This window comes from Vairimorpha necatrix, chromosome 7 (genome assembly GCF_036630325.1).
Source record: "Vairimorpha necatrix chromosome 7, complete sequence".
NCBI lineage: Eukaryota > Fungi > Microsporidia > Nosematidae > Vairimorpha > Vairimorpha necatrix.
This window is the reverse complement of record NC_088822.1, coordinates 1,002,982-1,027,947: the sequence shown is the minus strand read 5'-3', so window position 1 is coordinate 1,027,947 and position 24,966 is coordinate 1,002,982. Positions and strand designations below refer to the sequence as shown.

Here is a 24,966-nt window from a genome sequence, read left to right as displayed (position 1 = left end):
TTACAATATCAATTTTTGCAGTTCATAATGTAATTAACTATTGTATTTAATGCACTATCGTCGTTTTAAGAAGTCCTCAAGAGCATTTCTTTACTTTTAAGAGATTGAAATTTTGAAGATAGAGAAAATAATACCTAAGAAAAGAGGTTGGAATGTAACAGATGCGTTTATGGACCAGTAATTGAGTCTTAGATATAGCATGACATATATTTATGGTTGTCAATTAATATTATGATTATGAAAAGCACAGACGTAATAAATATAGATAAAATATTTTTATAAATTTTTTTTAATTTTTTTTAGTACTTCGTTCTCAAAATGACTCGCTTTAAAAGTCACAATAATAACATATTTTGAAGATGTCGTTGACAAAACAATATTAAAAAAGATTCACATTTACTAATCATAAATTAGTTTTCTACGTCGATCTCCGTATTTTGATCTATGGATTTTTTATATTTTTCATTAAGATAATAAACACTCTTAATCCAAAGAAAATTACCAGCCATCAAAAATAATAGCGTAAAATGCGAGACACGTCTTATATCACTAAATCCCAAGAATGTTAGAATAGTACAATAAAACGAGACAATAGATTTCCCCAATTTTAGGCATATACCGTCATATATACTTTTATATTTATATCTATACTCGACAGAAATCCTCATTGATAGCATTTCTTTGGCCATATCAAACAAAACATATTTAGTAATCTTTGAAAATGCGTATCCGATAGCTCCGAACCAATTTTCTAAATTAATCTTTGTGTACCTAACTGGACAATTTAAATTATATAAAGCTAAAAATGAAATTACTAAAGAAAAAAAGATAGCGGAGATAGGAGAAACCATAGATGAGAAGAATATTCCATTTGCATCAAATTTTCCTCTTATTAAAAAATTATAAATCAATGAGACAGTACTTATTGTTATTATTGAAGTTAATATAAATTTTTGCGAATAATCTTTGGGAGGCATGTTCGTCATTTTACTACCCGCAGCCAAGGCATTTTTAAATGTCATGTCAATGTAGCCGGCATTAATCGCGTAAATTAGTGCAGCTGTGCACATATTTCTCAAAAATTTAGATTTTAATAAATCTAAAATTCCATGGCTCTGTTTGTCCGTTTTAATTTCCTGTTTAGAATTAACCTCTTTTTCATTTACCGGCAATACCGTTTTTAATAAATAAATAACGGTACAAAGAAAAAATAATACGAAATAAAAAAGACTGTTATGATTGAAACTTCGAGAATTTGTTGATTCATCCACATATTTACTTTTTAGTACAATTGAAACTACTGATATTAACATCGAAAATGCTGTAATAGATGAGAAATATGGGACTATATCTTTCATATCTTTTTCTGTACAACAATAATTGGCAAGAGTGTAAATAGCGAAACCAATCATAACTGAACTAAATAAATCTGAAATTAAATATGATAATGTACTTACCCATTCAGAATAAATGTATAAAAAAGGAATAAGACCTACAAGACCCCTTGTCTTCATTTTACCGTCGCAAAAAATGTCGACTGCCCACAAAGATCCCTTTTGTATCGATTTTTCATATTTTAAATAAATTATTGATAGACTCAAAAAAGATAACGAAAAAAATAAAATTATAAAATTAATAATAGTCCCGAATTTGTAAAAATATAGCGATTTCTGAATGAGACCCATAGTAATTAGAATTATAGGTAGAGAAAGAAACAATTTTATAAAATAAAGCGACGATGGGATCTGTTTTGTAATAATAGCGATATCTGTATAGAACTCCAGCAAAGTATTGCCAAGACAAGCAACAAAAAAAATTAAAGATAAAACTAATTTTATATCTCTTGGTCTCCTAATTTTTATCATTTGGGGGTTCCGTTTCGTTTATTTATATCCAACAGTAGATTAATTTAAAGGGGGAAGTGATTATTTATACTAGACCAATCAAATAAAAGACAAATTAAAAATAGATTGATTTAATACTCTTTATTTGATTACTACAGAAAAAGACGCACTAATGTCACATATTTTTAGAAACTTTAAAATCAATAATTATGAGAATCTACTTGTTTTATTCGTTTTGATAAAGTTTTCTAAATCATCATTACTCATTGAAAAAATATCAAATTTCCGTTAGAAAATATAAATTAAGAAATTTTTAATTTTGAAAATATTGAAAGATAAAAGCCTTATATTCTTCTGAAAAACTAATATGACTTTTATAGTACGTTAGAATAAATTTTTAAAGTAATTGTTACACATTTTGACTGATTTTTTTGAAGTCCCTCCTTTTTCAATAAACCGAATTTTTAAAAAAATACCTCCTTTTTTAATATTTTTAAACGGGAGAAAATCTTTGAAAAATAAACCATAAATCGAGATAAAATTAAGCTAATCTCAACATATTATTTTTCATAAATCTTTTCAATTTTTGTGTGTTAAATGAACGAAAATTAAAATGTTTACTATAACTTTCTGTACAATAAATTAATATAATTGGTCATTTATAATTTACCATACATGTCAGCATATTATAGCAGTCAAGTCTTTTGTATTATTCAATTGGTTTAAAAAACAATCACTTCAAGATTAAGCACAGAAAATTCTTGTTTTTTGTAAGTAAGAGAAAAGAAGAGGATCAAGTAAATTTACTGTTTCGATTCTAAATTATAAAGGAGTTTGACAGAAACTGTATGATTCTCACTAACTAAAACTACTTCATTGGACTTTCTGAGACAACAAGCTCTTTTTTATTGGACTTTGGTTGCAGGAGAATTTGTTGCGATTTAAATTCATATTTTTTTTCTCTGCAAGTAAGAGGTAGGAGAAACCTTACAAAGGAACCAGAAAGATGCAGGTAATATCCTCATCAAAATGGTTTGTGAGATTTTACTCACAATACTCTCTACATATGACCTGTCAGTCCACCATTCTCCGCCGTATCCATTGGACTTTGGCCCATGCTACTCTTTTAACATTCATACCTCAATGGCATTCAGAGTAGCCACATAAGCGGATATACCTAACGGGCATGGTCTTCTATAACCCGAGGAGAGGCAAAATTGTACCAACTCAAAGGACCACACAATCATATGTATCGCCTACGGGGCTTGTACACCAGTTCGGCATTTTTATTAAGCTGCATTGACCATAAGTAGCCAACTAGTTTCGTCCACCGTGTTACAAAATCTTGTAGATAGGATTTACGAGACATTTTATTGCTCTACTTCGTCTAGTCTCTTAGTTAATTCTTATTTTCCACTCTAGAGTGCACCAGCCATGGGCTCCAACTAGGCCGTACCCATCAGATACTTCTATATACTTATAAGACATCACAAGAGTGACACTGTTTTCGGCCTTGAGGTGCGTTTCTACACTAGATGCTAATCCCTTATGACGGGACGCACATAAGTTTTATTGAATCAAAATAATGATTATCGTAGAAATTTTCAACATCTGAGTAGTTCCAACTGCTTATAAAAAGTAGAAACAATCTTGGTGCCCCTGGGATTCAAACCTAGCCATTTCTCAATAAATCATCTCTTTCGACCACTGGTCTTAGAACACCCTCTAAATTCGTATCCCGTTCAAAGAATTTATAGCAAATCATTTTAACACGGCTTGTAATATTCGAGGAGATATATCCCCGGTTTACACAAAAGACCCTTAAAGCCCAGATAATGCTTTTTTACCGTCATAGAGCAACACTTATCTTATTTTTGTTGATTATAACCAAATTATATGATTTATGCCTATAAATGTATTAATTGGCCATTAGTTGTGAAAAGTGTAATAACTTGCGGAAATTTATCAATTTACTTGTTTATCGTACTTGAACTATACTAAGATCAAAAAAGGATTGTAGCTTAGTGGCCGAAATCCTCCTGTTAGTAAATTAAAAACATGTTCAATTCTTATCAGGAAAGCTATGACACTTTTATGTGTTTAGTCTCATTAACAAATTGCAGTTTTTTGCCGAAAACGTTAGTTGGGCACCACCAAAAGGGCTTTACGCCTAGTTTAAAGACGCACTAAAGCCTAAATGAAATGCGTATGATGATAGCCCATTATAAGTAAAGTATTATATGGAAAATTGACACAAGATGAGTCGTTTTGGGGCCGTTTAAGGGAACTAGACTAAGTAAGACAGCGTGCTCCGTAAAACCTTAGCACAGAATTGTATTCCACGCTGGCCGAAACGGTGGGACATGACTGCGCGCAGTCTAAAATCCCTAACTGACAATGTTGTAACAAAGAAGACGGGCGCGTAAAAGTTTTAGGTCATCGAGCCAGTAAGATGATGTCTTTATTGAGTACTTCATCTGTGTCTATCTTTTTGAGCATGAATTGGAACTAGTTGATGCTCCGATTTTTGTTAAATCGGAGCATCATGGATACGGCGAAGCTTGCTGCTCCCAAAGTTTATATTTTTAATGAGTAAGAATCTCACAGTAACAGTTTAAAACATTTCATGGTCTCTATTATTGTGTATTATATGTAAGGGGGTTTATTGTCTAATTTACAAAAAAACATTACGCTTTTTCCTCGACATGTCTGTTTTCTATGCATCTCATGTATCGTATAAACTTTTATTTTATGTCTGTAATAGATTATCTTCAAAATTGTACGCAAACAATAGATCTTGCTTTCTTTCATTATGCACAATCAAGACATATGCTATTTTTCTAATGTTAAATATCTTTTTATCTGAAATAATTTAGTCCCCTCAAATGGTTTTCACAATTTTGTCTTCCTTTAAAAAACAACATAAAGATTATGACAGATGTAAATTGTCTGAATTTACTTTGTCCTGTGACATTTGTTCTCTAGAAAATTTAATAAACGAAAAATGGAAATTAATTCTAGCAGATGAATTTGATAAATCGTATTTCAATAAAATCAAATTTTTTCTACATGGAAAATCCATTTATCCTAAAATTAGTTCTATTTTCGCTTTTACAAATCATTTCCCTTTAGAAGACACTAAAGTCGTTATTTTAGGGCAAGATCCATATCACAATTTAAATCAAGCCACTGGACTGGCCTTCTCAGTCCCATCACATTTAAAAATACCACCAAGTTTACGAAATATTTATAAAGAATTACAAAATGACATACCTGATTTTAAGATTCCGTTACATGGGAATTTAGAGTCTTGGGCGAGACAGGGTGTTTTGCTCTTAAATGACATTTTGACAGTAGAACATAATAAGCCTGGATCACATAGTAAAATAGGATGGAAAGAGTTTACTGGTGCGATACTTGAGAAGATAAACAAGATGTGCGAAAATGTAGTGTTTATACTTTGGGGAAATTACGCCAAATTAAAAAGTAAAAATATTGACCATGAGAGACATTTAGTTTTAATGGCCGCACACCCCAGTCCTTTTAGTGTTACGAAGTTTTATGGGTGTAAACATTTTTCAAGGACTAATGAATATTTAATCAAATGCGGGAAGACACCAATAAATTGGAATATAGAATAAAACATGATTCAACAAAGATTTTTAATGTATTTGTAATATATAAATATCGCAATACATTGAAAAGGAGGTGGGGTACTTTAGACCCCCCCCCCTTTGAAGCGCTTCAATTTTTTTTTCGAACCCCAAAATCGAAGTGCAAAAAAAAAGAGGAGCAAGAAAGGGACAAAAATTTCTTATCACTTTAAACATTAAAAATACAAAATAAATATATATTTATGTACACAATTATATTTTAATACAAGTTTTTACAATAATATAAACCAATAAGCTAATTTTGCCCTTCTGATTTTTTAGAATTGGGGACAAAAACGCTCCCCTCTGAGAGTGTTCACTTTATAATTTTGAACCCCAAAAACGAAGTGCAAAATAAAGGAGAAGCAATCATTAGTACTCAAATTACTTGCATCTTCAAACAGTAAAAATACCAAATAAATATATATTTGTATACGAAATTTAATTTAAAAAAAGATTATAACCATAAAACTATATAATTCTTTATAACTTAACATATTTAAATTAAATTTTTTGATTTAACAATATGTGTAGATCGTTGAACATTTATTTAAATTTTCTTTTATAAATAATATTTATAATTTTAATTGTTGGTTTATTATTAAAGTAGATTTTTGAAGAAAATCTACTTTAATAATAAACCAACAATTAAAAAAAATTGAAAAAATAAGAAGGGCGAAAAAAGACACAATACTTCAAATGATTATTATAACTAAATCTAAAATTAATTTTTGTATAAAAGCATATATTTATTTGTTATTTTTAATGTTTAAAGTGATAAGAAATTTTTGTCCCTTTCTTGCTCCTCTTTTTTTTTGCACTTCAATTTTGGGGTTCGAAAAAAAAATTGAAGCGCTTCAAAGGGGGGGTCTAAAGTATCCTTCACCCCGTTGAAAATACTATATGCTTTATTTTTTAAATTTTACAAGTTTAAAATTAATTTTAAAAAAATAATTTTTTTAAGTTTTTCTTTTTTTTCTATTTATTTGACAAATTTCTGGCCCCCTGGGAAGATGACAATTCTAAAGAAATTAGTTATCAAAGGTATAAGATCTTATAATCCAAATAAAGAACAAACAATAGATTTCCAAACACCACTTACTTTAATTATAGGCCAAAATGGTACTGGTAAAACTACTCTTATAGAATGTTTAAAATATATTACAACTGGCACTCTTCCCCCGAATTCCAAGGGGGGGTGCTTTCATTTACGACGGCGGTCTGGCCAAAAATTTAGAAATAAAAGCTGAAATCAAATTATTTTTACAAGATTTTTATAATCGAGAGATCGTCATTCAAAAAATTATCCAGACGAGTATAAAACAGAAAAAGACAGAACAAAAAATCTTAGAATTTAATGTTTGGGTAAATAAAAATCTAAAAGAAGTTATAGATTTTAATAATACAGTAAAATCAACTTTAGGGAAACTTAATAAGGACGATTTAACTTCTATATTTGAAATTAATTCTAGTATTTTAGAGAATGTTATCTTTTGTCACCAAGATGATTCAATGTGGTATCTTTCAGAACCAGCTACAATAAAAAAGAAATTTGATGATATTTTTTCATCTACGAGATATTCAAAATCTCTTGATAATTTAAAAAAAAGTAAAAAAGAAGTTTCTACTAAAATCAAAGTAATAAATACAGAATTATCATATTTAATAAAAATGAAAGATAAAAAAAATGAAATAGAAACAAAATTAAAAGAAACAAAAAAAGATTTAGAAGAAAAAAATAAAAATATAAAAAATATGGAAAAAAACACAAAAGAATGCGAAGAAATTTTATCAAATTTGAATACTGAACATAATAAAATAATAAAAATTTATAATAAAAAAAAAGAAATAGAAAATTTTAAAAATTTTAAAGAAATAAAATATTCAGAATTGGAATGTAAAGAATTAAGAAATAATTTGAATATTGAAGAATATAAAAATAAAATAGAAAATTTACAAACAGAAATAGAAAATGAAAATAAAAAAATTAAAGAAATAGAAAAAAATAAAGAAAAATACGAAAAGATAAAAAATTTTAAAATTGAAAAAAAAGAAATAAAAAATAAAATTGAAATTTATTTCAAAAATATGAAAAATCTAGAAAAATGGTTAGAAGAACAAAAAAATAAATTTTTGACCAAATTGAAAATCAAAGAAGAAATAATTAAAAATCAAAATTTTATAAAAATTTTTGATTTTTTCTTCGGAAAATATGAAGAAGAATTAAAAAAGAAAAATGAGGTATTAAATGATTTAAAGAAGGAAAGTGATAAAATGAAATGGGAATATGAAAATAATAAAATAAAATTAGAAAATGCCCACATAGATAATATAGATGATGCTCATATATACGACAATATTAATGATATAGAAAATATAATTGACATAGATGACAAAATAAAAAGACTTGAAAAAGAATACGACGAATCTATAAAAATGACTAGAGAGTTAATTTTAAACGAAGAAAAAATAAAGAAAAGAGATGAATTATTGTTAAAATTAAAAAATAAAACAAAAACACAAGAAATAGAAAATATAAAAAGTAACACAGAAGAGATCAAAAAATACAAACAAGAATTTAAAAAATATAGTGAAATTATCAACAAACTGAACACGAACACAACAATAATAAAAAATCAGATGAGTAAATTTGATAATAAAAATCATAAGGAATTTATGATTTATATTTCTAAAGAAAGTACAGACAAAATAAGCGAAATGTCCTTAAAAACAAGGAGGTGTTTTTTATGCGACAAAAAGCTGGAAGATTGCGACAAATATACTAAGAAATTACAAGGGTACAGTGAAAGCGAACAGAATGTAAAAATAAGGAATTATATAGTAGAAATAATAAAAAGTTATAATGATAGCATAAATGAAGAAGAATTTAAAATTAGAGAAATAAACAACAAAGAAGATATTTATGCAAAAAAATTATATAAAGAAAATAATCTGCATAAAAATGAAAATATTAAAGAAAATGAAAATTTCATCGATTTTATTGACGACATTTTACAAAACATGAAAAATATAAAAAACAAATTAGAAGAAGAAATGGGCGAAAAAGAAATGATAATTTTAGATTTAGAAGAAGAAAATCTTCTAATGAAAAATAATATAAAATATTTTATAGAATTGGAAAATTTAGACATAAAATCCATTTCTTGTAAAAATACGGAAGAAATAAAAAATGAAATAAATAAATTCAAAATTTTAAAACAAAGAAAAGAAAAAAAAGAAAAATTTCTGGAAATAAAAAGGCTAAAAAAAGAAAATGGAATTTTAGAAGAAAAATTAAAGAAAATTAAAGAAGAAATAAAAATAAAAACAGAAAAAACAGAGAATTTAAGAATTAGCATTTTCAATAAGAAAAGTGAAATTAATTATAAAATTCAAGAATATGAAATGAAGAAAGAAGCCATTAAAGAAGAAATAAATAAGCTCAATATTATAAATAATGATCTTAAAATTGTGGATAATAATGGTATAATAAATTATAAAAATGAAATAGATTCTAATATTATACTAGATCTCAAAAGTAATATAGATGACATTTTAAAAGAAGAAGACAATATTGAAGAAATCAATTTCGAGGACGATGAGAAATTAAAAGAAAGAAATCTTAAAAATAAGAATTTACTGTATTCCTTGAAAAATGAACTATCAGAGAAAATTGACCTTTTAAATTTAGTAAATGAACATTTAGAATATTTTAAGAATTTGGAGAAATATAAAAACATTGAAAAAGAGATTTCTTTTTTAGAAGAAAATTTAAAAAATAAAAAGACCTTTAAAAAGGCGTCGGATGACGTCATTAATGATTATCTGAAGATACTCGACACGAAGATGTCGAGTATCAAAACTAGACATACAGAAATCTTAGAGAAGAAGAACATGACGAAAGGAGAAATAAATCAATTAAGAATCTTAGTAGACAATTACACTAGAGAATTAAACACAGAATATAAAGATGTTATAAAGGACTATAATAAGAAATATATAGAGAATAAAATATTAGACTTGACTAGTAGTGACATAGACAAATGTATAAATGTCTTAGACAAGAGTATTATTGATTATCATTACAACAAGATAGAAGAAATAAATCTAAATCTTAAGGAATTATGGGGAAATTGTTATAAAGGCAATGATATTGACCATATAAAATTAAAGATAAATGAAAATGGTAGTAAAAATTACAGTTATAAAATGATGATAGTGAAAAATAATGTGGAACTCGACATGAGAAACAGAAGCAGCGCGGGGCAGAAGATGATCGGGAATATTTTACTAAGAATGTCGCTTAGTAAAGTTTTCTGCTGTAATTTTAATGTCTTGACCCTCGACGAGCCGACCACAAATTTAGATAAAGAAAATGTAGAGAGCCTGGCGTACACACTGGTGAACATAACAAAGACAAATCCCAATTTACAATTAATAATAATAACACATGATGAAGATTTCTTAAGTATAATGTGTAGGGAAAATATACAATATTATTATAGGCTTACGAGGAATCAAAATAGTGACAGCATCATAAAAAAAGAGAGTGCGTAACATTATAAAGATATTTATATGACTGCATCTTAAATATTAAAGACGACATCTTAAAGAATAAAGCCCGAAAATGTTGCACAGTCAAATTACATCAGATCTAAATTTTAACGATAGGTTTGCGACCTATTAGAACTTGAGAAATATAAAGTCTGAGAAGCAATTATTAACAAAAAAGCCCTAGAATATACAGAGAAAGCATTGGACAAAATTTTAACTTAGCTTGAGTTAAAAAAGCATAGTTCGCACGAATGGCTTGAATTGTCTTTTAACCTTAGTTAAAAAACGTTATACATCTCGAAATTTTAGAAATAAATATAAAATATGGCGCAGCTCTAATATAGCTTTCGGCGCTTCTTAAATTCAAAATCACAAAGGCTGATCGCCTTATACTTCTTATTATTGTTCTATATAAAGTATGGCCTTGGTAGTATTCGAAATGAAAGTTTGCTAGGGAATTCCAGGTACTAAGAAGTAACATATTTTCTTATGTAAATTCGGAATTCATACTGTGTTTATTGCCTTTCAAGACCCAATAAATTATATTTTACTCCATACTCAATAAAATATGAAGTTAACTTTTCAAAAACATTACTCATCTTAGTTGATATATCTCATTTAGTATATATTTACTCGACTTTATTCATCAAATAATACATTTCCCATATATAAATTTGGTGTGTTGATCACCAGTGTTTTAGATATTTAATATTTTGTTTGTTTATACTAATGATTTGTAGATTTATAAACAAATTCATAAAGGATAAATACCGCCTACTAGCTTCCTCGTCAAATACTAAAATATCGGGTACTTACTCTACTAATATAATTTTTAATGATATTTACAATACACTAGTAGGTGATAATTACAAATCAAGTTGTAAAAATTTAGCATGTTACAATAAACTAAATATCTCTACAAATATAATACCAAGTAAATTTTATAATTCTAAAACTCTCCCTTTAGAATTCGTAATAATCCTGAATAATGTTCCTTATAAATATTTATATAAACCTAACGCGGATCTATCTTTAGATTACTTTTTTAATCTAGTAACTGACTATATTTTCAATTTATTAAATTTCCCATATAAAATGAGTAAGGTATATCCAAAATACAATTTAATAGAAATGAAAGATGCCAGAACATTAAACAATTTCAAGGATGTTAGAGGTTTCTCTTCTTTCATTTCTAAAAACCAGAATGATAATTTTCTTATTACTTTTTCTATATCTTTATTGATAAATTATATATTTAAAATAGGTGACAGAAATCTAGACAATATGTTGATAGATGAACAAGGAATGTTTTATAATATTGATTTTGAATATGTTTTAGGAGAAGATCCTAAATATTTTATAGATTTAGTAGTACCTAGAATCATATCTGATTTTTTAAGAACAGATTTACTTTTATATGAGAAGTTTAAAGAAGTGGTAGTTTTCTATTACAAAATACTTAGAGAAGAATATAAGAAGATAATTGAGTATTGTAGAGATTTGTATAAAAGAGGAAATTATAAATTTAGCATTTTTAAGTTAGAAAAAATTTTATATGAGAAATTAGTAGAAGGAAATGTAAAAAATTTAAGTAAAGAAATTGATAGATCGATGAGATGTTATAAAACGAGGATTACACATTTTATTAATAACATAAGTAAGAGTATATAAAGATATATAATAAAATCCAAATGACACAATAAAATCTAAGATGAATTAAAAAATATTATGTGTGATATTTCCAAGACATAATGTATTTATTTATTGTGTAAAAGAATTAAGTTACAATAAAATAAAAAGCACAGACACAATGTAAAAAATTTAAAAAATATGAATACATTTAAGACAAACAAAATTAATGTAAAAAATAAACAAACACAATATTTTAAAACAAAAATCTTACAAGTAAATATAAATAACAGATAATTTTTTAATTGTTTTTTGACCCTAAATGCTCAAAGATTTCCCTATAATTTCCACTCTTTGTCTCACATGGGGAATTTCTAAACTAAAAAATTGTCTTTTTCCTCAAAAAACTAATAAAACTATAAAATCAGACAAGCCCATCCTAATAATCGACCCATTCAAGACTCTTCTAAATTATAAATTTACTTGGAATTTTAATATTTTATTTACTAAAAGACCGTACACAGAAGAATTTTTATTCAATTTGGGATATATTTATGATATCGCACTAATTACAGATAACAATTTAGCAAATAGAAAAATTTTTAATTTTGTAGATCCCTTGGGAATTTCTACGTACAAAATTTTTGCAAAAAATTTGCAAAAAGAAATAGAAAATATTAAGAAAAACAACAAAGTTATAATACTTGACAATACAAACAAACAAAATGATACAAATTATTTAAATATAAAATCTTTTAATGAGAAATCTAGAGAATATGAGCTTTTAGATGTAGTGAATTTTCTGACTACATTGAAATTTTTAAATGTTGAAAATTATAGCAAAATATTGGAGTCTTATAAAAATAGAGATTTTTATACTTCTTTTGATAAAATACAAAAGCAGGTTTATAAAATGAGGAATATGTTGAATATATTTAAATATAATAAATATGAGAAGATTAAAGAAGAAATATATAAAGAGAAGATAAAAAATTATAAAAAGAGTAAAGAGGAGATATTAAAATCAATATAAATTTATGGAATAAATCAGTGAGGATTTTCAAATGTTTTATTTGTGTTTATCATCTTGTATTATGAAAATGGGGTTAAGAATTTTTATTAGGCAACCACATAGTTTTTTGTCGAAAGATGATTGGTTGGTTTTTGATGGGCTACGACGAGCATTTTTAAGTACATTTTGAGAAATAACAAAATAAATATCTAAAAAAACTAAGAAAATATTATCTAATATATATAAAAGAATTATTTCTTACGATTATTTTATAAATAAGATTAACCTTATTTTTTATTCTGCATAAAAAACATAACCGAGTTTTTTAAAAACATACCATTATTCTTATACTTAAATTAATTAATTAAATTACCCTCTTTCTATGATTTTGACAAATAAGACTGTCTGTATAACAGCAGGGAACAAAGGCCTAGGCGGGGAAATAGTGAAATTATTATTAGAAAAATGTAAAAAAATAATCATAATTGACAGATCTGACCAAATAACATTTCACGATAAAATTCATTATATACAAATGGACATAAGTAAAGAACTTCCTCCTGTTCAAGACTGCGACATTTTCATTTCTAACTTGGGCCTTTCTCTGGGCCAAAAATTGGTAAAAGACATGACATACGAAGAAATGGAAAAAATGATCTATGTAAATATAAAACTCCAACTATGGTTCTATAAAAACTATAAATATAAGAAATTTGTCTTTATAAACTCAGTGATGTCTTTTATAGGCCTGGAAAAATACTCTTTCTATTCTGCTAGTAAAGCGTTCATTAGAATTCTTAACCAGAGTCTTATAAGAGAAAAATGTGACACTTTAATTGTCTACCCTTACAAAATAAATACTCTTATGTTTAAAGAAGTAAAAGATTTCTGGACTTTGGAAGCTTCCAAAGTAGCAGAAAGTGTAATTTATGGGATAGAAAACGACAAAAAAGAGATTTGGTTGCCTTGGATATTTAGATATACTGAAGCACTTCTGGGATTCCTGCCGAGATTTGTTAGCTATTGGATAATGGATTTGATAGTAAAATCATTTTATAAAAAAGAGAAAGAAAATTAAAAAATAAAGATCTTTTTTATGTTATAATATATAAATCAAATATAAGTTATAAAGATAAGTATTGAATTGTGTTGTAAGAAATTTAAATTATGTGCTTTGCTGTGTAATAGAATATATTTACAAAAATAAAACAAACCTATTTTTAATTAACTTGTAAAATGAGGGTAAGGAGAAACCAGGAGGAAAAAACCGACAAAACTGCACCAACAAACCTCGAAGCAGAAAGAAGAAAGTAGAACCAGAATAGAAAGAACAGGGGTTAGAGCACACTCGTGTGCCAACTCAATCCACTTCTGCAGCAGTACTTGTAAGTATTGAATTGAGTAAAGAAGAGTGGCCTCGAAGGTATTTCTATCAGTCATAAATAAATTTGGTAGAATGCCAAGAGGAGGGTGGAATAAAGCAACCGAGTTCTTCTATAAAAATTTGGATTTAACATGAGTTCATCAGAATTTTAGAGCAAAGCGAAAAATGCACTCACTAGTAATATTGGTAGACAAATGTCAGCCCTGGAATTCTTAGTGGATTTTATCAAAAGAAGAAAAGCCGAAACTGGCTCGAAAGAAGGGAATGGTCTTCTCGAACCCGAGCTCTCACTTAGAGCACAGAAATTGTTCCTGGAGAAACTTAGCTTAACTCAGAACACACATGTGTATTAGGTAAAAAGAAGGAGAATGATTTTTAATATAAAAGTTGATCTGTTGAAACTTGATGCTAGAGTCAAGGCGGCAAATACCCACATAAGATCCCACCTCCTCATAACATGACAGAGATGGCAAGGATAATTCAAGCTTCACAGATCTGCTATCAGTAACTGGCCAGTAAAAAGCCCAAACCTTTGTCTTGGAAGGAAAGTATTTTGAAAAAGATTGTTACGATCGAAGACAAAGTAAACCTCTTTAAAAAGGCCTGCCCTTTTGATAAACTTTCAAATAAAGAAAAGCCTAAAGCCAAGAAGGTAATGCATGAACTTAACATGCTTGCATGTCTACGCCGAGATACTTTTGAAGCAATTGTTATACTCAACGAGAGGAAAGCCATATACTTAAGGAAGCTAGAGGTCGCTGGCCGACGCAAAAAGTATAGGCTTGAAAATTAAAACTTTGAGCTATATAGAAGCAATTTCTATCGAAAATATCAAGTGTGTCAATGAGGTTAATCATAATGTAGGCAAAGAAGATATTAGTTCATTCTGGTTCAATATGTGGAATAAGAAAGAGCAATACGGAGACTGAAATAGTTTCGAGGAGTATCTTCTAGAATACATTTTGATAGCCAGGCTCAGATCACTTTCTCGACCTTGGAAGAATTTTAGATTATTTGATTTTACCAAATTGGAAGGCTGAAGGCTGTGATGGAATCTTCAATTTTTTTTATTAAGAAGTATGCAGCTGTACATTGATTTCCATATAAGAGTGTTAAGGAAGTACGTCTGGAGGGGAAAGAACCGAAGCTTGGTTCTACAAAGGGATTACTTATTTAATACCCAAATTCCCCCCCGCTAGTGGTAATGACTTCAGGCGTATTACCTGTATGCTTAACTTTTACAAGCTTACAACGAAACCAATGCAGCTAATTGTAGAAAGTAGAGGTCTATAAGAGAATCAACTTGGGCAGTCCAACAAGTCCAAGGAGTATACGAACAAGCTATGATTAATATAGCAGTCAATAAGGTGCATGAACAAGCTAAAGACCATGTGGATAGATGTAAAAAGTCTACGACCTTGTAGACCATTCTTATCTATTAACATGTATTGGCTATTTGATTTCCCAGTGTGATAAGTAAATTCTTAGTAGCTACGGTTAAAATTTGGCACATTCAGATAAAATAAGGATCGGAAACGGTGCTGAATAAAAAGATCGAAAGAGGGATACTACAATGAGATGCCTTGTTTCAGCTTAGTTTGTACTATGTATGGATCTTTGAGCAGGAAACTGAATTAACTTACCCAAAAGTAGAAATACAAACTCATGAAAATGTTTATGTAACAACCCTTCTTTTTTTATTGATGATCTTAAGCTTTTTTCAGAAACCGAAGGGTTTTAAAACTTTCTAAAGAGGTAGTAAGAGATTTTGCTGGCTGTGGGTTTGAAATAAGCAGGTGTAAGTCTGCAACTAATTGTAGTGACGATACAGTAATACTAGAAGGGCCAAAAGAAAACAAATACCTTGGAATAACTGAGAATGCCTTTAGTGCTGTCAGAAGAGAGACTTTTGAAAAAAAAATGAGATCATACAGAGGGTTGAAACCCTGTGCAAGACCAAATTAAATAGTATGAATATGATTCGAGCATTCGATTAGAATGCAATATCTTACATAACTATCAAGTAGCACTTCTAAAATGTAAACCAGAGATCTCGCAATTCTCGATATTGATATTTGACAGGTAATTATTAAGTATCAGGTCCATTTACAGCCAGCCTACAATAAAAGACGGCTAAAGTCAGCCTTAGCTAAAAAATTTTAAGGAAAAAACAAAAATAAAAGAATCAACCAAAAATATAAATATTAATAATATTTTTAAACATCATATACTTATAAACTTTCTGATTTAGATTTTTTATGATAATAGGAGGCTTTTGTTCAACTTTTCTAACGTTTAGTAAAATAGATAATTCGATTAAACAAAACAAAAAACATAAATCATTTGTAATATAAGAATTCTACATATCTCACAACTAAATATAAAAATGATAAACCAGTCAAAATTTTGTTTACTTGTTAATTCTGTTTTTACGAATTCAGACCTCTTTAAAACGTGAAAATGTTCAATTAAATTTTTATATTAAACACTCTTGTTACGTTAAAGTCTAAAAAGATTATTTGCAAGATGTTTTCAATTCTTCTTCGCAAATTTTGTTCCTCTGTTTTTTTAAAAAAACAAAAAACCCGATTAGAAATTTTTTGCTAACCCTGAAAAAACCTTAAATAAAAAAATTTAATCAATAAAAATTCTTTTTTTTTACCCCAATGGATCTACTGAACCTAACTGTAGGAATTACTGGTGGCAACAGCGGAATAGGTTTGGCTATAGTCAAATTACTCTTAAACGTCTGTAAAAAGATAATAATAGTCGACGATTCAGATATATGTGAGCAGTTAAAAGACATACCCAATGTCAAATATTTTCAAAGCGATTTGAATAATCTGGAGGTTGGACCATTTGAAGTTGATGTCTTTATTCATAACGTAGGTTTGAGCATTGGCCCAAAAACGGCACATGAACCTTCATATGAAGAAATGAAGGAAATAATTAAGCGCAATTTTATGTTGCCTTCTTATTTGACGATAAATATTAATAGTAGGAAACATGTCTATATTGCTTCTATCTTGTCTTATATAGGTCTTGATCGCTATTCTTTATATTGTTCGAGTAAAGAAGTTATAAGAGACATTGTTAAGCAATTAGAAGATCAAGGCCATGATACGATGGTAGTATTTCCTTATAAAATGAACTCAAGTGTATTTAACGAGGTTGAGGATTTTAATGCCATAGATGTTGAATACATGGCAAAAGAAGTATTAGAAGGAATTAAAAAAGATAAAAAAGAGATTGTATTGCCAAGAAAATATGTTTTGGTTGATGTTCTTGAGCGGGTTATTCCTAGAGTCGTAATGAATTTCGTTTTAGATAAAATAGCAACATATTTTGTTAAGAAAGACGCCATTGAAGAATCGCCATCTGTTAAGAATCTACCAATTAGTACTAGTGATTAAATTTAGTTACTAAAATTTTTTTGCAGAAAATTATATAGACTATAAGTATTTCTTATATAAATTTTTATTTATCAATCTTTTATATTGCTCGCATCAAACAAATTCATATTCAATCGATAAAAAATCATACAGTACTTTTGACATTACTTCTACTAAATTTGTAACATTTGCGCATCATTTAAGCCCAGCACAGTGTTTTTATATATTTTTACAGAATTAAGCTACTAATATTATCAGAAAAGTTATTTTAAACACTCGTACTCAAATAAAAAAGTCCAAACTAAGTTAAGAATTCACACATAACATATATTTTTATAATGTTTACATGTGCATTTAATTAGTAAATTATATAAATAGTTCCCATTGTGATTTGTATGATTGATTTATTATAAGAGTTGTTATCAGTTTTTTAATGTAGTCAAGCTAAAAAGATCGACTTCGTCAATAAAATTTTTATGATCCGGCAGGCAATTAATATTAAATTTTTATTTTTTTTTAATAAGCGTATTGTCTGCGTCAATCCTCCAAAAATATCTAAATGCTTCTTCATATCCGTCTTTAATTTGTTTATTATGTAATTGTTTCATTTACTAGTTTTAAATGTTATCCAAACATTAATCTTTCTACTATATTTTCATACAAAATTGGCGAGTTAATTTCCAATTTAGATTAGATTTTTGTAGCACAGCTTGTCCTAGTATCGTTATAAGATTCAACTCTTCATAGAATATCGTGTCTGTGATTTAATTTTGTTTTTGACTATAAACTTTTAGCTTTATTCTTCTTTGCCTCAGCACTCCTTAGACAGTTACTATATTTGCTAGAGCACTTACAGCTCTAGCTTCTTCTCTTTCACCTGCGTCATTTGTTCTTAACCTCGTCGTCGTCTTCATGAAAAGATGGTCTCTAGTGTCTTCTCTAGCAGTATGTACTTGATGTATGCTTTAAGGTAAGGTTGGATTTTCAACTCCCCAATGAGGTTTCTGTGATATTTGGTCACCCCTTCGCCTTATAACATTACATAGAAAACTGTTCAAGTGCGGGATTTGTGTATATACTCATACTTTATTTTAGTAAGTATATCGTGTTTTTGTACTTCTTTTGTATGCTTTGAAACTAAAAATGATTTTTTTACACTAGTTATTCAGCCCAATGAGAGTTATGAACTTAAACTAACATTATTTGATTGTAAATTCGTATACCCTAAATTATAATACAGCTTAGTTTAAACTCTTACTTTTAAAACTGCGTTTAAGATAATTCAGAATTATTTTACGAACTATTTAACCTTTAGCCAAAAAAATTAGTTAACCTTCAAAGATTTCGAATGATAGGTGTCATAAATTGAACTCGAAAACATCGAAAGTTATAGTTAAAGATTTCACTGTTAAATGTATATTCTTAACATCCCCGGACAAATTTAGAACTGAGTGATGTAATTGTCTTTACTACTTCCTAGGCCTACTACTTGGCTCTCAAAATAAAAGTGAATTTTTATGTTAATTGAATATGAACTGCCAATCCTTTTCGCGCCTTACTATCCCTTCTTGTATTGGTCTTTACGGTACTTTCTTTCCCTGTTATAATATATAAAGTCTATGGGCATGAAATTTTTCTTTGCACATCTCTTCCCAACAATGAAATCGGATTTTTTCAGTCTATCTCATTCTTCGACTACATTACAATTCCGTTTTGATTTTCTTCATTTTAATCTCTCTGGATTTTTGAACACTGTTGGTTCGGCTATCTTGCCACGATAGCTTTAAATGTGAATAGTGGAATTAGCACATCACTCCATCTGTACACTTCTTTGATGCCAGATCTTATTACAGTCAATACTGCTTATCATAGCTCCTCTAAGTCTTCATCTATCTAAAGTCCCCCAATGATGCAAGCCATCTTTTTCTCTTCTGTTAGACAACCAACCATGCCCATTCTAACATTTACTACATTTTCTACGTCTCATGCTTCGACGGAACTTATAACCACTTCTTTTGTTCATGTTTTGGTTTGATTAATTTTAGTTTCCATATGTTAAAGATAATTGAAAGTTTAGGTTTTTTTTTTATAAAATATATATTCTCAACAGTTATATCATGAAGGGAGTAGACCCTCTTTAATCAATATATTGTTCAAGTTTCAAGTTTTGCTGGAAATAATTTATTCCGCTTTTAAAATTACAGTACTCTTATTTTTTTATTCCATCAAAAATGCAATGCGCACAGATTAAATCTGCATTTAAAAAGGGAAAAGCTTTAGCTAGTCATATGTTATAAATCAACCCCCGATAAACTAAATAACATATCAACTTCCTACGTTTCTTGGCAGTTGAACTTCGTCAATAAGATATAAACCTTATTAAATTTTTTTTTGTTTTTTCTTATAAATTTAAAGCAAAAAAAACCTGCATATATTTATTAAAATCAGCAATTTTATAAAAATCATTTGATTTTTATGGAAAGCAGGCTACGAGAAAATTTACATATGAACAGAAAGACCCACGCTTTCGGGTTCTACGAAGATATGTCACGTACTTTTTGGAGTTGCATGCTTTGCGATATCCTTCAAAAATACATCATGAAAAGTTGCGCGAATAATGATTCGCGTCAAATAAAAATTACGGCTTAATATCATATTAGCCAAGGATGAGACATCATCGTACTAACTCAAATGTTCTTTCTTTTATACGACCTACAGGTCAAAGTTATAAGCTCATTATTAAACTATAACATAGACCGTGTTGGAGAATTGCCATATTAGGTTTTTGTCTCCGGAGAAAAATATATGGCATAGTTATAAACAGGCTACATGGTCGACTTGATCTGTCTCAAAATTGCTCAGGGATTCAAGTTAATTTTTAATAGGCAAAAATTTTTTATTTTAATACTCCATGTATATAAAGCAATACAAGAGGCTTGTTTTATTGTCATATGAAAACTGCTCGTTTCTCGAACATAACGAAGCACACGTCTAATGGCCCAACTTATGACAGCAGTAGACGTATCTTCATCTTTGTCTTGTTCCCACATCTTGGAGGTTAATTGCTGTATATCTGCGATAAGTTCGGTCTTCGATCAACTAATATATATAATTATAATGTTATGATGTTATAATTTTACCATTCTTCACTTTTAGATGACTTTAGGTTTTATAATATCTTGACATCTTTCAAACATAAGAATCTGGACATTGACGCGTTTCATTTATATAATAAAATTATAAATTAAAAATTGAACGTTTTTTCTTTTACAAAAATTTGCTTTTTTCTTAAGGTTTAAATTTTAAATTAAAGTGATTGGTATAAATTCAGTTTTACACAATTTTATGACAGTCTATCGTCATAGTAGGCCTTGATAAATTAAAAACTTTGCAGAAAATAAGATTTTAATTAAAAACCACGAGTTTACTATTTCTCCTTGTATTTTTACAATAGTGCATATTTTAATTAAAAATTAGGTATTTAAATAAATTTAATTTACTGCCCCAATGAATTTACAAGGCAGAATTGTAGGAATTTCCGGTGGTAATAGCGGATTAGGTTTGGCTATAGTCGAATTACTTGTAAACGTCTGTTACAAGGTAATAGTAATCGACAAATCAGATATATGTGAGCGATTAAGAGACATACCCAATGTGGAATATATCCAATGCGACCTGAGTAATCCGGACTTCGCTCCCTTTAGAGTTGATGTCTTTATTCATAACGTAGGAATGAGCATCGGCCCAAAATTAGTCAGAGATACTTCATACCTAGAAATGAAGAAGATGATTGAAGTCAATATTTTGTCCCATTTATATTGTGTAAAAAACATCAAATGCAGGAAACATGTCTTTATTGCTTCTGTCTTATCATACGTAGGCATTGAACTTTATTCTTGTTATAGTTCGAGTAAAGCATTTATGAGATCATTTGTTGAAAGTTTACAAAGAGAAGGTTACGATACCATGATAGTATTTCCTTATAAAATGAATACGCCAATGTTCAAAGAAATCAAGGATTTAAATACACTGGATGTTGACTATGTAGCAAAAGAAGTAATAGTAGGAATTGAAAAAAACAAGAGAGAAATGGTAGTGCCGAGATATTATGTTTTAATTGATATGTTTAAAGGATTTGTTCCTAATTTTATAAAAAATTTCGCTTTAGATATGGTGGCTGAATATTTTGTTGAAAAAAAGGCTATTGAGGAATTGAAATCTTTGAGAACTAAGTATGATATAATTGAAGTCCAAGTGACTACTAATAATTAAATTTGATTACGTTTTAAAAAATCCTTACTTGGGGTCGTTTAGACTAATATAATTATCTTATTTGAAAATTTTTAAGAATTTGTTTTTTTAATAGTCACATCAAACAAATTCTAAACCAATTGATAACAAATCTTTTAGTAATTTTGACATTCCTTATACAAAATTTATGATATTTGCGTATCATCCAAGGCCAGCACAAGTGTTTTTTGATATTTTTTACAGAATTTAGCTATTAATATTATTAGACAAGTTACTATAAAGGCCAAAGTCGAAGAAAATATTCTTAACTTTGAAAAGAATCTACACATACCTAATATTTTCTTTATATATTGACATGTGTATGTCGTTATAGAATTATTTTATAAAAATGGTTTTGATATATTATAAGAGTTTATTGTTAATTTATCAATAATGTCAAATAAAAAGTTCGACCACGTCAATAAAATTGGGTAGATTCGGTTGGTAAAAAGTAATAAAATTTAATTTTTTTTAATAAACGGATTGTCTGCGTCAATCCTTCCAAAATATCTAAAAGCTTTACCATATCCGTCTTTATTTTGTTCATTATAATAATCAGAAGTATAAATCTTGTCCAAATCTGCAGGCGAAGCATTTTTATATTTACTAAGTTCATCAAAAAGAAAAGGTGGTTCTAATGTTTGTTTATGTACAGCGTCCCAGTCTACATCACCAAAAAATGGATGCTTCTTCATTTCACTAAAATTTATACGTTTGGTAGAGTCTTTTTCTAGAATTTTACGAATTAAATCTCTAGAATTGACATCTACAAATTCGGGAAATGAGAAATCTTGATTTAAAATAGCGCGCTTTGTTAAATCGTAAGACTCGTTATTAAATGGCGTGTATCCAACCAGCATATGAAACAATAAAATTCCTATTTGCCATATATCAGTACTTTGAGTTATTTTCCCATTTAAAATATACTCAGGAGCTGTATAATCTATAAAATCCCTAACACCTCCTCTTTTCTCAATAATAGCATTCAGAAATTCGTATTTAAGTTTAATATGTCCTTTATCATTTACAAAAATATTTTTAGATACAAAAAATCCATAAGTTTGGTTTCTACTGTGTAAATATTCAATAACTAATATAATTTCGCAAATATAAAACTTTGCGGCTTTTTTAGTAAACGTCCCACGTATTTTTAAAAATTCTTGAAAATTTGTATTAGCAAATTCCATTATTAAAAACAAATTATCATAATCTTGAAAAGAAAATAAAACATTAACAAGAAATGGATGTCTTAATCTGATTCTTATATAATATTCATATTGTATTAATTTTTCTTCTTCATATTTTATAATTATAGATTTGTTCATTATTCTTAAATCAAAGATATTTGTCTTTACAAATTTATTTTTTATAAAAATTATAAAATTGTCATAAAATGGTCCACATGTGGTCTTTTTTATACATTTTACATCTTTTTTTTCTATCATGTGGGACAAAAAATAAAAAAAAATTAAAATACGTTGGAAAATAATTTAATAAAAATATTATTTGTAATTTATAACATTAAGTTTCAGATCAGTGTAATTTAGAGATAAAAAAGACAAATTATTTTTTTTATTTGTCTATCTAAAATTATTGCAAAACATAGTAAAAACGCCTAGAATGGTAAACAGACATATAATTTAAAAGTTTCCTATGATGGATTTTTTATTCTAAAGGAGAAACATCTTTAATTAAAATTATTTTAATTTTCAAATTTGACAGCAAATTAAAATTCATATTTTTAAAATTTATTTTCGCCAGCGCGTTTTTTTATAAAATTGCATTTATACCTGTCACCCTGAAATTTTTTAACCCATACGTGATCGTAAACAATCACCTGATTCAAAAATCATAAGAAAACTATATGATTTTTTGGTACTAAATTATATGATCAATAACTTATATAGTCATATAAATTTTATAAAAACAAGGTCAAATTATAAGATAAAAAATCTTAAATGAGCATTTAATGTTATTAAAAATGATTAAGTTTTAGTTCCAAACATTCAAATTTCACTTTTTATTAACATTTTGTTTTATCTAGCTTCTTGATTTAATTTACAATGCATTTGGGAAATTAACAACCCAAAAAAGGAGACAAATAAGTAATTGAAGACTATTTAAAAACTTCGTATATTTATCCCAGCTTAAAGTAAGCACGAACTATGTCTTTTAGTTTTATTATCTTGTTTTTTTTAATATTGATCTTTTTTAAAATTAAATTTAATATAACATTTTCATATTAGTTAGATTTTTACGAATAAACCAATTTAAACTTTGTATTTTTGTCAACAATACACTCCTTTTACGGCCGAATACTATTCGGAGATTCCATCAACACCGTTTCTTTAATTTTAAGTAATTTGTCCACTATTTTATTATTTGTTTTCAAGTTGTATCACGATATTTAAATATACAATTTTAACGCCAATATTAACCTTCAAACATTTAAATATGTAGTGCAAATCTACATGATTAATTTATTTTATAAAAATTATGATTTAATTTAAACATCTTAAAAGCTGAGTTTCGTATATTTTATAGTACATAGAGCTGTTGTACAATGGTGGAACTATTATTCTGATGTTAGGAAGATCATATTAGAGATTAGTTGTGGACACGATCTGGACGTATAATAATACGTAAGTTTGAAGCGCACATGATTGATGATTTTTTTGCTACTAAAATTAATTAGAGCTTTAGTAAGTGCAGCATGACGAAAAAAAATTATATTTATAAAAAAATTTATTTTAAATGCCTTTATGGTTGACATGTAGCAGCTACACCAAAAATAAGACACAATTGGTTACTCTGTATTTACTAATAAACATAGTCAAGTGGCCATACTACTAATGTAAGCACTGGTGTATCTTATGTGGTAAAATTAATATTTTTTTAGTCTCATATATAAGTTAAATGACATAGAAATCGAAAGCATTGTGTTAATATAAGAAAAATCCGGATAAAATCTTACAGCTTGCAAAAATTAATTAGCATGATTTGCGTCGTCTATAATTTATAATGTGTCCATTATGGCCGTAGTTGCCATTTAACGAAGACGTTTTCATCGGTCGCAATTAAACGTAGTCTAGCCTAGAATGCACTTCAAGTCAATAAATAATGTAGCAAAAGGTATAATTCTAATGTACTTAGAGTGTATATTGGACTTAAAAATGTCATTGCTGTAAAATCCGAGCATCTTTCTCCA

The 24,966-nt window shown here is 28.0% G+C and overlaps 9 protein-coding genes across 9 annotated transcripts; 7 read left to right on the top strand and 2 right to left on the bottom strand.

The window, feature by feature from the left end:
- Nucleotides 1–410: 410 nt before the first annotated feature.
- On the bottom strand, nt 411–1,865 carry VNE69_07239 (ADP,ATP carrier protein; the record flags this gene model as incomplete). The annotated part of the gene is made up of 1 exon (XM_065474246.1): nt 411–1,865. The coding sequence occupies one exon, from the start codon at nt 1,863–1,865 to the stop codon at nt 411–413; it is 1,455 nt and encodes a 484-aa protein (XP_065330318.1).
- Nucleotides 1,866–4,729: 2,864 nt separating this feature from the next.
- Nucleotides 4,730–5,485, top strand: VNE69_07238 (uracil-DNA glycosylase; the record flags this gene model as incomplete). The annotated part of the gene is made up of 1 exon (XM_065474245.1): nt 4,730–5,485. One exon carries the CDS (start codon nt 4,730–4,732, stop codon nt 5,483–5,485), a length of 756 nt encoding a protein of 251 aa, XP_065330317.1.
- Nucleotides 5,486–6,510: 1,025 nt separating this feature from the next.
- Nucleotides 6,511–10,054, top strand: VNE69_07237 (DNA repair protein RAD50; the record flags this gene model as incomplete). The annotated part of the gene is made up of 2 exons (XM_065474244.1): nt 6,511–6,695; nt 6,814–10,054. The coding sequence occupies 2 exons, from the start codon at nt 6,511–6,513 to the stop codon at nt 10,052–10,054; spliced, it is 3,426 nt and encodes a 1,141-aa protein (XP_065330316.1).
- A 726-nt stretch (nt 10,055–10,780) lies between these two features.
- On the top strand, nt 10,781–11,722 carry VNE69_07236 (phosphatidylinositol 3-kinase; the record flags this gene model as incomplete). Its single annotated transcript, XM_065474243.1, has 1 exon — nt 10,781–11,722. The coding sequence occupies one exon, from the start codon at nt 10,781–10,783 to the stop codon at nt 11,720–11,722; it is 942 nt and encodes a 313-aa protein (XP_065330315.1).
- A 280-nt stretch (nt 11,723–12,002) lies between these two features.
- On the top strand, nt 12,003–12,713 carry VNE69_07235 (mitochondrial import inner membrane translocase subunit TIM50; the record flags this gene model as incomplete). The annotated part of the gene is made up of 1 exon (XM_065474242.1): nt 12,003–12,713. The coding sequence occupies one exon, from the start codon at nt 12,003–12,005 to the stop codon at nt 12,711–12,713; it is 711 nt and encodes a 236-aa protein (XP_065330314.1).
- Nucleotides 12,714–13,074: 361 nt separating this feature from the next.
- VNE69_07234 (short-chain dehydrogenase/reductase) lies at nt 13,075–13,770 on the top strand (the record flags this gene model as incomplete). Its single annotated transcript, XM_065474241.1, has 1 exon — nt 13,075–13,770. The coding sequence occupies one exon, from the start codon at nt 13,075–13,077 to the stop codon at nt 13,768–13,770; it is 696 nt and encodes a 231-aa protein (XP_065330313.1).
- A 2,972-nt stretch (nt 13,771–16,742) lies between these two features.
- On the top strand, nt 16,743–17,489 carry VNE69_07233 (short-chain dehydrogenase/reductase; the record flags this gene model as incomplete). Its single annotated transcript, XM_065474240.1, has 1 exon — nt 16,743–17,489. One exon carries the CDS (start codon nt 16,743–16,745, stop codon nt 17,487–17,489), a length of 747 nt encoding a protein of 248 aa, XP_065330312.1.
- A 3,486-nt stretch (nt 17,490–20,975) lies between these two features.
- On the top strand, nt 20,976–21,740 carry VNE69_07232 (short-chain dehydrogenase/reductase; the record flags this gene model as incomplete). The annotated part of the gene is made up of 1 exon (XM_065474239.1): nt 20,976–21,740. One exon carries the CDS (start codon nt 20,976–20,978, stop codon nt 21,738–21,740), a length of 765 nt encoding a protein of 254 aa, XP_065330311.1.
- A 479-nt stretch (nt 21,741–22,219) lies between these two features.
- Nucleotides 22,220–23,203, bottom strand: VNE69_07231 (cAMP-dependent protein kinase catalytic subunit; the record flags this gene model as incomplete). The annotated part of the gene is made up of 1 exon (XM_065474238.1): nt 22,220–23,203. The coding sequence occupies one exon, from the start codon at nt 23,201–23,203 to the stop codon at nt 22,220–22,222; it is 984 nt and encodes a 327-aa protein (XP_065330310.1).
- Between the last annotated feature and the right edge of the window lie 1,763 nt (nt 23,204–24,966).